Below are 14,580 nucleotides of genomic sequence, written 5' to 3'. Positions count from 1 at the left end.
TTCCAGAGAGTCGAACTATGAGTAGTGTTGCATTTTATGAGTTTTAAGGCTTTCACAGTGAATGTGATTAGAATTAGGCTTTTGGGTAATCCACTGTGTCCTGGAACTTGGTATTTCCAACATTTCGGAACTACATACAGGTTTCATCATCAGGGTAACATGTAGTACAGGTTCCATCATCAGGGTAAGATGACTGAACTTGTATGTAGTTCCGAAACGTTAGAAATGTAAAGTTCTAGGACATAGTGGATTAGCCAAAAGCCTAATTCTAATGTTGCATTTTCTTTAACAGACTGTAATAAACAGATTTTACTAAAATAAAATTAACTAAAGCTATTTTAAAATCAAGAACTATGTAATATAGGAAATGTTTTAGACATATGACATTGTAATTACGGAATTTAATACTCATTCAATCATGAAACAAAACATTAGATTAAATTCACATTTTATTTTCTACATCTTAATTACACAACTTTTAACTATATTACTTCGGAATGTAAAGTATATTATATATACATGCTTTCACATATCAATTAAATAGATTACCTTTCGACATGAGGTCCATCTTCAGAACTGGGTGGTCTTCGTATCTTCTGATTTAATTTCCTGCAGAGATGCGTTTGTGTAGTGTAATGTGGAGTCAAATAGTGTGTGTGTTCTGACATTGAGTTTTAAATCCTCAACACGCAACTCAATTTTAGAACACACACACTACACACACAAACGAACTCGTTGCACAAACGCATCCCCACAGGAAAAGGAATCAGAAGGTGTGAAGACCACCCAGTTCTGAAGATGGCCTCCATGTCGAAACTAGTCAACAAGGTACTCTAGTTAATTAACACGTGAAAGCCTATATGAGGCGTTTAGTTGCAAAATCAGATACATTACTAAAACATAATTTTCAGTATGAAGGAAAAACGTTTGCAAGGAACCAAGGATTTGCAACCAATACTATTTTTTCATCATACAAATCCATGTGATGTATCTGGCTTTGGAGCATAACAGTGCTACAGCAGTTGTAGAATCATATGAAGATATGAAATATAACATTAACTCATTTTCGAAGAAAAAAAAAAGAATAAAAAAGTGATGTATCAGTATCTGATTATGCAACTACACGTCTCATAGCCTATATACTTCATATTCTCATTTTATTTTCATTTTTAACAAAACATTAAAAATGGAATAAATTATTAATTATTATGAATACCTTGTTGCAATTACAAAGAAATATTATGTGAAATTTATTTACATTTCATTTTAATGTTTAACGAATTTTTTACAATAAAATGAATTTTTATGAATGCATAATTACAAGATAAGGTTTATGACATTTAAGTAACTAGGATATCATCCTGTTCTATTTTACCACAGTTAGGATAACGGTTGTGAATGAATTAATTACTTTTACCATTACCACTATCAAAATTCTTTGTGTTGTTTCTAGTCTTCTTTTAAAATGCCTTAATTAATATTTGTAATAAGTAACAAACACTTAAGATGTGAATATTTTGTTGTTTTTTTATTTTACAGCTTCACTGTTGTATCCTGCACTAAAAATCAATATGGAGGATACAAAAATAAAGATACATAAAGATCAGGAAGATAATTCGTACCAAATATATCCAGCTTCTACTGGGATGCAGTTTCTGATCCTGACAAAGAGAGCAATGCTGTGCAGCTTCCGGGACATGGTGAGTGAATGAATATGAAATATTGATATGTTGTAAAATAAATATCTGAGTGATGTGATTTTATAACATGATAATAGCAAACAACAAGTACAGTTATGTAATAAATTGAATTTTTCTTTGAAACTTAAATCTGCAATTTGAAATTTTCAGTTTATTGATGATAGTCTGAATCGAAAATTTTCATAATTTTAAATAATGCAAATGATTTTATTTCTTCGTATTTATTAGATCTATAAATATCTAACCCTCGACACTTACCTGGCAGCTTTCCTGACCATACCATATTTTATTATTAATATCTGCATCCATACACTCCAAAACTTTCCAGTAACCTAGATATCCTATCCTTAGTTATTTTAGATTCCTTTGCAATTAAAATTATTATTTCGTAATTAATATATTGACTTTTTTCCACATTTATTGCTTGGATTCGTGGATGGCACCAGCTAAAGAACACATCTTTATTTTGTACCGTAGTTAGATTTATTTTACAGTGATAGTGTTTTGTTGCAAGCAAAGTGAACGTGTATTTTGAAAAGTGAAGAAGTGAAACAAATACAGCATAAACTACTATGAAGGCTATGAGTAAAATGTTGTAGGTTCAAGAGTAATTATTTTTATGAGTAAAATTAGGCTCTTGTTCTTTCTGCTGCAGCAGATGATGATACTAAATTAATTAATTGTGTAAACATAATATAATATAATTTGATGTGTTTTATTTCAAGGAAAATGAAAGTGTTCTCTGATAAAAAATAAAATCACAAATACGGGATAAATAGTTTGTCATTAAACTAATTAGATAATTCATTGTTTAATCATACTAACTCTACTTAGGTGCAATAATAATTTGAATTTGCTTATATTTAAAAATGCATTAAGCTATAAAATATCCTAATTACAACAGATATTCATAGGGTAAAAAAATAACAGATAAGTAGCATATTCATATTCGTATACTACACAGTGAAAATAATTGTTACAAAACGATATAACATAACAATAAATATTATATACAAACTGAAAGATTACCAATGGGTTCACCTATATCAAGTATATTAGCCGAAATCTTTATTCACAACATAGAACAAACGCACATACTAAACACCGATAACAACAAACACACAGAGAAAATAATGTACTGGCATCGATATGTAGATGACATAATAGTCCTATATAATGGAAACAAAAGACAAGTAGAAAACCTACATCAACAACTCAACAAAATACATCCCAAATTAAAATATACAATAGAAATGGAACATAACCAAGCTATAAACTTCTTAGACATCACCATAACCAAAACAAATAACAGACACGAATTCAAAATATACAGGAAACCCACTACAACCACAACACTTATACACAATTCATCAAATCATCCCATACAACTTAAACATGCAGCTTTCCGTACAATGACACACAGATTAATTAATATACCAATGAACAATGACAACTACACTGAAGAATTAAATACAATAAAATATATAGCACAAGACAATGGATACAACCCTAACATAATAGACACACTAATAAAAAAGGCAAAACAAAAACAGAACAAACCCACACAAACACCACGCGAGAATAAATACATAACATTAACATATCACAATACCAATACTCACAAAATTGCAACTTCATTCAGAAAACTAAAATACAAGATAGCATACAAAACAAATAATACAACACAGAAATACCTAAATAATCACATTAAACATTCAAATAAATATAATTCAACTGGAGTTTACAAATTAAAATGCAATAGTTGCCCACATTTTTACATAGGACAGACAGGAAGATCCTTTCACACAAGATATACCGTAATGAACATATTAAAGCTATAACCAAACCCTACATCACATCAAATTATGCAGACCACATTATCAACAATAATCATGACTACAATAATATAGAAACAAATATGGAAATTTTACACATCACACCAAAAAGTTCACAATTAAACATCCTAGAACAGTACGAAATATATAAGAATACAATAGCATACCCACAATATATACTAAACACACAATTGCGGATCAATACACACACATTATTCGACGTCATAATACATCATACCACACAAACAGCCAGCCCCCACCATAGGAACAACACACCCCCACCCCTACCATCGACAAATGCACATCATAGAGTCAAGATCACCAGTGGTTCAAGAGACACTGAAGATGACGTGACATAGCGTCGAAACGGGCCGTCTGTCGAAGGTACATACCTTTTTTAACAATTTTAACACTTTTTTAACGTAAGACTAAGTACATTTTATGGTACAAAACGATAATCTAACATTTAGTGTTAACACATTATTAATGTATAGGTTTCTCCTATCTTCTGTATCTGAGGATTCAGTACACGATACTCTTAGGGAAAAATATGGTAATTTTCTTAAAATCTTTGGTGGACATAACAACTACTATCTTTTGAACATAGTTTTGTTTAGACGTGTAATGGTTACTTATTAATAAAGTTGTCCTGAATAGTAGGTATTGTTTGAACAGGCTAGCATGCTAAAGAAAAAAGGCAGTCTAATTTGAATCTATAATATCACTTACATATTACACTTAAAATTTTAATAAACTTCAAATATCAAAAAGGAAGGAGAAATTGGAGAAAACATGTGCAGTAAATATATCAGATGATAGAATTCTCAAAATTACATATGTGTGAAATGTATGACGCCTCAAGAATAAGACAAAACAACAGTTTCTTGTAGTGCAAGAAGTTCAGGCTGTGTTAGGGCTACCCACAAGTTGGTAGAATGGTAAGACAAGGAGGATGAAAGTGATGAAGATGGTGATCAAACTCTCTCCACTGGTTTCCAGCAAGGGAATTGTGTGGCAATTCTTTAAATATTTTCCTAGTTGCATACCGCAAAGACCAGGACACTTATTCTGTAGCATTAGCCTACATACTAAAAACTATATGCATCTGTAAATTAATTCTTCCTGTATACTTGTTATTTCCATTCTCGTGATACTGATACTGTATGATTTCTTCAGCTTTATTATTTTACCTCAGCTGCGTTCTAATTTCTTTGCTTTTAATTTTATCTCTTAATGTTACTAAAACTTTGGTCTTAAAAAGCGCATCTACGTTTCTTCTAATCTGTTTCCATGTTTTGCTTCTATATGCCAAAGTTGGTATAGATATAATTATCCCAGATCACATATATAACAGATTGACCATTCCTATATTAAAAACGGTAACGTGGAAGAAAACAACCGGCAGGATCGTCATTGTCGATTGGTAATGACCGCTAGATGGAAGTACAGTTGCTCCATGCAATTCAAATATGAGTTATAATGTGACTTCTTCTGCAGTCTCTAGATGGCAGTATAGTGAAATTGATAAAAATTGTTGCCTTCAAAGCCCATAAGGCTGATCAATCTGTTATATTTAATCTGGGATATTGTGTTATGTAACCTTAATTTCTCTCATATTTCTACTGATTTCAATTGAATTACTTATGTACAGTTACAAATGATTAATCACTAGATTGTGCTATGACTGCACAATGTAGCTGTAGCATAAGGAGAGTTCCGAAATTGCGAGAAATTTTCTTAATTGAATACTTAACAGTAGAAAGGTGCAAAGTGCCAAATTTATGAACAGTATTTTATTAATAAATAACTTTTGATCTTGAACAATTTTAAGAATATATTTTTTAGAATTGAATTCATAGTACTTAAGACAACTTTTCACCAATCTTTATGAATAGTTTGATGATACTACTAAAATTAACACATTGAGAGACAAACAAACTTCACAATTTATGAAAGGTGTTAAGACCCATAAACATTTCTTAGGTACTATGATCCATTTATTATCATCAACAGGTCTGCTAATTTCTGCAAATACTTCCATTAAAGTTGTTTAGCAGACTGAAAGCAAATCACCTTCACCACTTGGAACTGAATATTGCCAACTTTCATCATGATTATCATATGTTCTGTGTTGACATCGTACTGGTATGACAGTAATGAGACCCAACCGAAATGTTGATAGTGTTGATTAATCTTGGTCATACAGGCTAACTTAAAAAATAAAGCTATTTTCTACCGGTACTTGGGCATTTTATTAATTTTCATGCCACTTACAATAAAGAGAAACGTGCTAATCTAATATGATATTTCCTCCATTTTCTGGATTTTTAACACTAGGAATTGAAAAATTTAAAACAAACCAGCTTTATCATCTAGAGGTAATTATGGTATGTTTCTATCTAATTCAGAGCCCTAATTTACCTGTGGATTATGTTGTATACAAAGATTTACCTACATTAATGTTATTATATGTAGAAAACACCACGATTTATAATTAATAATACATTTTGCCATAACTTCACTATTAAAATAATAAATAAATAATGGAGGGAAATCTAAACGAATGGCACATTCAGGGTTGCCAGCTTTTAGGTCTACCAAAGAGGGACATTCTTTTTTCATCATAATATACAGTACTTACGTTTTGTTTTAAAGAACGAATGGTATGAATATGGGCAGAGTTGACATTTTCATGACTACAAAAAAATAAAAAACGAAATAAAAAATATCCTTTTACATACAGTTGAAGAAACTAATATGAATCTCAAAATTTAAATTTTAATTAAAAAAACATATTGTAGATACATGTTTCTAATACAAAATAATATTTATCTGGCTGCAAGTTACATCACGTTTCTCTGGAATCTTTCTGAAGGGTTTGTAGCAATAATATGTTATGCCAAATTATTAACTTAATGACTTAATAGTAATTCTGACTCATAGATTTCCCCAGCAGTTTATTATTAATTCTAAAGCAAAAATTCCAAAAGATGGCACCAGATGTGACAAAATATTTGAATTTCAATGTTTATTAATTGATAACAATAACATAAAATTTACTGAAACCTGAATTCATATTTATTTTGTGACTTACCAGTACCATATTACTGCTCGAAACCCTAATTTAACATAGCCTACCCTGCAGTATACATTTTCAGAGCTTCCTAAATATTTATTACTGGACTAGCATTTTCAACAAGCTTTTCTTTTTCATTCTCTTTGCCATGCGTTAGGGATGGACATCTCTTTTTAAATGTATAGAAATATCATATTCACCACTGAATTAGCTGTTACAAACTTTACATTTGCCAAAATATTCGTTTTTTCCAGTATGAAAACCTACATTGTTAAGAAAATTAATTTAAATTTGTTGTAATTATTTAGGCCTAGGACAAAATAGTTACTAGGTAATGATACAATTATACAAGTGACCTTAATTTTCTAAAGGAGAGACTTTTTGCGGGACTTCTATATGAAAATCGGGACATGTTCCGCCAAACCAGGACATCTGGCAACCCTGGGCACATTGCACCTTTTTGTGAGAGAGCTCTGGTAACTTTGCAACTTTGCACCATTGCCATCTTTTGGTGGTCTTAATAACAATCTACAGTCTTTTGTGGACCTAGTACTGTTGATATGTAATGAACGTGGCAATTTGCACCATTCTAGTGAAATATCACTTTTCTTTTTTTAATTTAGACATTTAGCACCATCATACTGTTAAATTTCCAATTGAAGTCATCAGCATTGTACCAGAAACAGAAACCATGTTCTGTGTACCTCTTGATTTTCTGCTATGCAAGCAACAAGTCTCAAGTTACGAATTTGTCAACATACTGCTGGATCCTGAAGGAGGAGTGAGCTGCAGATTATGTGAATCAAAATGCGACTTTAACTCATTCTTGTAAAGATACCCGCCAGTAAACAAAAGACAAAATATAACAAAAAGAGACATATGTAAAGATTATAAATTAGGTAAAAAAAAAAGAAAAGAATTACCTTGATTAATTTGTCTTCATAGATATTCCCAAAATTTCATATCATGTATTGGTACCCTTTTATTGTAAATTTAAGTAATCAAGCACCAGAGAGAACTGAATACTACATAGGAAGCTTAACTTATTTTCCTTTTCCTTCTTTTTATTTAAAATAAATTATTGTTGTTGATTCGTTACCGGGTACTTACTAGTTTTATTCAAGTGCAAGTACCAGTAACACATTTCTCTTCACACAGTGTCTTTTAAAGTTACGATAAGCATATTCCTAATAATTTTAGGAATGCTGCATAAAACTTATTACTAATGCACGTTTTTTTTGGGTGAAAGAGGGAAGCCTCCAGGGGCGGCTCGTCCATAAGAGCTGAGGAGCTGCAGCACTCCCTGCTTTGACAGGAATATAAAAATAATATTTATTTTAATTTGTAGAAGAATTGTTACAGCTTTTATTGGTAAATTGCTTTATATTTCATCTGGCCGAGAATATGTACTATTATCTTATGCATTATCTTTTTGCGCGTCGACTGTACTGGAATTGACATTGCATTCAAAGTCGTCCTGGGATCTGCAGGGTGGGACAGATCATAGAGTGTGTGTCTTGCTTGGTCAGGGGGTAGAGAGGTGAAGGGACGCAGAGGGAAACTGCCGCTGTTTAAAACCCATATTTCGCTGCAGTGGCTTGCAGAGTCAGGCGACAAGGGAAGATCTTTCCTCCCCTCCTACACTGCTATTGTAATGTTACGTCAAATGGATTCTCTATTCCCTTGAAACTTAATGACAAAATTTTTATTTTCTCTTCGCATACTTGTTGTAGAAACTTATCGAGTTAATATAACGAAATTAATATTGTCTTTTGCCTTATTATTACGTATATATATCCAGCCTCCAGCAGAACTTAATATTTGCCTTAACTCAAAATGATTGCACGAGTTTAATTATTTTGATATAGCACGTAAAATACGAAAGAGACTTCTTTTCCAGTTTTAGAAAATTGTTGACCATCAGTATATCTGAGTGTTGCTTTGGTGTGACGTTTTACCGTAACTTAACCAGTGCAAATGTGCAAGCATGAGTGTGTGTGAATTACAGAATATTAATTTTATTTGTCTCAACTTTCCCTTGCAGAGGAAATTGATGTAACGAAGTGAAATTAAATGGTCGTTCGTTACCCAACTTAAATCTTACTCAAGCTTCATCCAGCCGAAATAGTGCATATATGTAAGGAAGTATGGCTGTCATTCTTGATATTAAAACATATTACATATAAACTGAGGGACTGTCTGCTCTGTACTTCAGTTCATACACCAAACATTTCCGGAAATAAATTAACTTGACATCTTACATATACGCACTATAGCCTACCCTTTTCACCTAATATTATTAATATTGTTATTAAATAAGATATTGCAACTAATTAAGGTACTGCATTATCTTTAATTTCCTTGAATTCATAATTACGCATTTGCAAGAAGGCCTAACTTTTCCCTCTCTTTTTAAAAAAAATACGGACGTCACAATAACTGAGAAGTATAATTATTGCGCGATTTTTTCTTGCAGTGGTGAAAACATTTCTATAGGCCTACTGATTAATCTATTGAGCATAGTAATAGTAAACGCTGTAGTATTTTAGTGCGTGTACGCCTACTTAGCTCTTGTAAAACGAAATTTTCACTTTCACTTTCAACGGAACACTCACTTATATTCAGTTCTTGTATCTTGCAGTTAATTATCCATTTGTGATCATCTTTCCAATATAACCTCCCATTGAAACGACCACTTAAAATCATGAGCTAGAATTTATTATTTTAAAAACATTTCCACGTACATACTGTTATAATTGTTATGAACCACAATACAAAAGACAACACTGTGAAATTGGATTAATTTACCAAGATCAACATCAATACCGGTAGTATAAAATCACATATAGGCCTAGGCTATATTATTTCATTACTGTATGGTATTAATTAGAAGAATTAATTTTGAAGAATTTACAAATATGCTGAAATAATTTATGACACCTCTTATAGAAATGTAAAAATATGTATGTACATTTTGAAACAATGGGTATAGCACCACTTGAAAATGTTGAGCATTTTAACAGTAACTTGTAAATTGTTCCATCACGTTGTCTATAGTGTTCATTTATTGTAGCACTTTTAGAACGAACGTGGTTCACATACATAAGAAGAAATGACGATGGAATGAGTCGAACACATACAGTTTTCTTTAATTTTTAGCAAATGATGAAGTTGAATATGTACTGTTACTTCATATCCTAACATAAGTAGAGTTGCCACCATAGATGTAACACCTGAAATGAATATAAAATAAATTAATGTATTGGTAATGATACAAGAATAAAAAGAAATTAGGCTAGACATAACCTCACAAAATTACAAACACATGCTAAAAAAAAAAAAAACTTTACGTATCCGTATATAATAACACTAGATATTCCAGATATAATTTGTTTCACACGATAACCACCTCAGCCTATTTCGGCAGCAGCCATTATTAGTTACAGTTTGAGGTGCATTACCTAATCTCATACTAACCTTGTTAAGTTCTCTAACCAAATTCACTGATAATTACGTAACAATACACAGGTCTAAAATACAGACAAATACACATTAATTACCTAATAAGTACAGCATGAAGATAATTCATTACTTTGTCGGTATTTTCTAAAAGAGAAAGTGAAAACAGTAACAACATTATCTTCAATGTTTACATCACGTCGTTCACATTTTCATTAGGCCTATATCAGTAATGCTTGGTAAGTGAAACAATGCATGAAATTATTTTACATTTCGGGTCACATCATTCGAGAGTCGGAAAATGCAATTCGCCACTTTTAACATAGCATTGCTTGTTATATGAGAGAACTTTGACATTTACATTAACCTATAAAGATACGACCTGTTGGTACAGAGTTCTTCACATAGCAAAACACAGACAATTTTCCAATATAACTTAGCAGAACAAACTTCAAATAACACTGTAATATGCTTGGCATATTTATAATATTCGTACTCAATCAGTAATGCACAATTAATCGAACTATTTTCACGATGCACAATGCTTTGTAATGGTACTATTCATCATTTCATAGGGCAGAGAGGCGAACCTAGCGGCAGAAATTGTCATGACTCACAGAGACCTACTCTCGACCGTGCTATGCGCCAGCTTGTATAATCTCGTAAGCAACGAGTATAACAATGAAATTTACGCTGAGCATTTGTGGTTGCTTCCTCTTCGGTGGTGATACTGCATAGACTAGAAGTGGTGTGACAGATTTAGGACATTTGGCCCTAAAAATTAAAAAGCACGAATCTTCGCAAGCTCATCTGAAAAATGTTGTTTTATTGGTTATGTTAGGCAAAACTAATATTGCTGCGCAATTAAGTGAAACGAACAGAACAAACATTCTCAAACATAATCAGGAAGTGAGAAAAAATCGTGAAATTATTTTAAAAAATTTGATTGTATCAAATTTTGTGGCCAATATAAACTTCCTCTTAGGGGACATGATGAAAAAACGATTCGAAGGACTCTGGTGTATTTCGTGGGTTGCTACAGTTCGTGAGTAGGCCTAATCTAAACGAGTCTCTCAAAAATCATTTGGAATATGCCACTGTTTAAAGGTAATTCTAAGACAATTCAGAATGAACTGGTAGATTGCAAGTTGAGTGTCTGCCGATCAGAAATTCAGACTGAAATCGATGGTATTAGTTTTTTTTTTTTTTTTTTTTTTTTTTTTTTAAGCGATTAGCATATGATGCCACAGACATCTCCCAACTAAATCAGAAAGTTTTGGTTTTTCGATATGTAGTGCATTTACTTTTGTCCTATACTTATTAGTAATGGTATCAAGAAGTGAAATTTGTAGGCCTATGTACCAAAATCTATTGCAGCTCTCCCAATCCACAAGTTCACGAGCCGCCACTGGAAACCTCACAGCAACATCTTAAGATCCCCCGACTGCTATTGTACATTTTCTTTTAAATATTGGCTAATTTATCCTGCTATAACACATCTGAGGATTTACATGTTGAAACTTTATGTATTTGCTCATTTTCAATTACTATTTTGTCTCTAATCATCTCTCTTTCTATAAAGGTCGTTATTTTTGTTGTATTATTTGTTATTTCTCGTGTTGTAATCTTCCAATATTACCTACATTTAACTGGTACTCACTTTTAAAATTATCTTCCTACAATAATGAACTTGTACAATCTTCATAGCTGTCTTTTGACTGCGATAAGTTTGTTTCAGTACCTCACATATACTCGTTTGGGAACTTATCTCGTGGTTGGACTAATTTTTGGAGTATTAACCTACAACAGTGGAAATGATGCAGCAAAAGTGCAAACAAATATTGGATTCATTTCCTTCAGTGGATTATTTTTATTTATGCTCAGTCCTCTGCTTACTGTGTTGATATGTGAGTAGGATCATATTATGAACTTACAAACTAAAACATGAAAAATATAGCTATTTCTATAATAGTTTAGTCATAGTAATTATTTTCATTTTTAAAAACATTAGTCATTACTCTAAAATATGTTATAACTTAGTTTAGCTTTTAAAATTTAAATTAAACATATCAAGCTTATTCAAGAGTGTAGCTGCAAGTCCGGGAAGAAGGGACGAGGAAAGTATAATAAATATAAATAGCTGTAGGCTATAATATAATACATATATATTTTTTTAATTATAGTACCGGTATGTTATATTAATATTTTTATAATATTAAGTGTTATGGTAACCCTAAATCAAGAGCAGCCCCCCTTATGGGTTTTTACTTTTAAATGAAGCAAATATGAAATTACATGGGTCATTCATCATCATCATCATCATCATCAATGGACCTGTTCTTTTAATAAATATCATCAATATTGCAGCTTAGAGTATACCGGTATACATTTTTGCTACCGGTATTCATTTTGAAGTATCAGGTAAGCGAATAAATTACTGAATGTTATTGCTAAATCAGTTATAAACCAGTCTTATGACTTATCACAATTAATGTAATCTTATAAACAGTTTACATTAAATACATTTATTGTTAACATTTTCACCTAAAACAGCATCTTCAGACAAGGAATATTTTGATATCTTGTGAGAATTTAAAAATTGCATAAGTGTGCTTTGTGACATAAAACCGTAGGTATGTGATGGAGTTATATAAATTAATGCACGTAACATTATACGTACAAAGATTGCATAGTGTCAATGTTATATGTAATACCATGTAATATGTATTTTTCAAACTATACCCATTTACTTGCATATATAACGTCAGTACAATCTGGCAAAATAGCATTACAATTATCCAATATTATACAGTAGACTCAATCGACGCTATTTTACATTCATATCTATTTTAATAGTCAAGGTGTACATCGTAATTATCATAATTTGAACAAAATCTGTGTCCAAACTTGAGTGTACTATATGTTTTTAATATGTTTTATATGTATTTTAAGTATTTTGACATTGATACTATGTAATCTATGTATAATACAATGTACGGTACGGTATATTAGTTTATATAACTACGTCACATACACTATTATTATTATTATTATTATTATTATTATTATTATTATTATTATTAGGCCTATTACTATTATTATTATTATTATTATTATTATTATGCCTATTTATTATTATTATTATTAATATTATTAGGCATATTATTATTATTATTATTATTATTATTATTATTATTATTATTATTATTATTATGCATATTATTATTATTATGCATATTATTATTATTATTATGCATATTATTATTATTATTATTATTATTATTATTATTATTATTATTATTATTAGGCATATTATTATTATTATTATTATTATTATTATTATTATTATTATTATTATTATTATTATTATTATTATTATTATTATTATTATTATTATAAGTTACAGCACATTCAAGCAATTTTGAAATTCTCATATGATATCAAAATACTTCTCGTCTGAAGATGCCATTTTAGGTGAAAATGTTAACAATAAAAATGTATTTAATGTAAACTGTTTGTAAAATTACATTCATTGTAATAAGTCATAAGACTGATTTATAACTGATTATTTTAGCGATAACATTAGGGTATATATTGTTTTAATAGAGGCAGATAATGATTTTCGCATGAATAAATATTTGCCAGGTGTCACTCCTGAATATAATGTTCTTTATACTTCTGTGGCTGTAACATGAAGCAAAATTTCACGTGTATGTATGTGATCAAAATCTATATTTTATTTTAACATTTAGATGAGAAAACGAGAATTAATATGAGAGACCTTTATACATTTTAATATATCTTTGAAATATATTTTTAATTCTAGTTCCAATGGAAGCAGCTGTGTTTCTTCGTGAGCATCACAATAATTGGTATAACTTGAGAGCTTACTATTTCTCCAAGTCTGTTATTGATCTCCCTTTACAGGTGAGTTAAAAATCTGTTCATTTGCCATATTCAGTTGAAAAAGTGTCTCTCATTTTTACACAAATGTGTTTAATTGAAGATGTATTTAAAGAGAAGTAATTGTGCTGCATAAATATATGTATAAATACGTAATATGAGGATGAATTTCTTGTCACATTTGAAATTTCCACAGTAATAGGCCTACTAGCCAGCAGCCCAGATCACATATAGATTGCTCATTCCTATGTTAAAATTGGTTGCACTTTGGAGAGAACAACCGCCAGGATCGCCACCCGTCCGCCATAAACGAACACAAGATGGCAGTACAGTCGCTAATGCAATTCAAATGGGAGTTATGACGTGACTCCTTATGTAACAACTAGATGGCAGCATAGTAAACGTGACAGAAGTTGTTACCGTCAAAACCTATAATGCAGAGCAACCTGGGTATATATGATCTAGGCCAACAGCTATAAAACAAGCTTTTTGTAAGATGTGTGTAGACATGTATGGTCGAAGTTTCATTAAGTATGAAGTATTTTTATTTTTAATTCAGGTATACTTTTATTAGTCACTTGTAATTCACTTTTTTTTTTGTTGTTTC

The 14,580-nt window shown here is 30.9% G+C and overlaps 1 protein-coding gene across 2 annotated transcripts in view; it reads left to right on the top strand.

Moving 5' to 3' along the window:
* Positions 1-14,580, top strand: part of LOC138703122 (ATP-binding cassette sub-family G member 4-like) — a 118,840-nt gene that overhangs the window by 91,963 nt on the left and 12,297 nt on the right. For both annotated transcript variants that reach the window (XR_011332974.1, XM_069830718.1), the window contains exons 7-9: positions 1,540-1,700; positions 11,809-11,977; positions 13,897-13,997. Coding sequence is in view for 1 of the 2 variants with exons in the window: in XM_069830718.1 (XP_069686819.1) it covers positions 1,540-1,700; positions 11,809-11,977; positions 13,897-13,997 (431 nt within the window). In the remaining variant the exon portion in view is untranslated. The remainder of the gene's footprint in view (positions 1-1,539; positions 1,701-11,808; positions 11,978-13,896; positions 13,998-14,580) is intronic.

This window comes from Periplaneta americana, chromosome 7 (assembly GCF_040183065.1).
Source record: "Periplaneta americana isolate PAMFEO1 chromosome 7, P.americana_PAMFEO1_priV1, whole genome shotgun sequence".
Classification (NCBI taxonomy): Eukaryota; Metazoa; Arthropoda; class Insecta; order Blattodea; family Blattidae; genus Periplaneta; species Periplaneta americana.
Note: the sequence above shows the minus strand (reverse complement) of the source record. Positions and strands in the feature narration are given on the sequence as shown.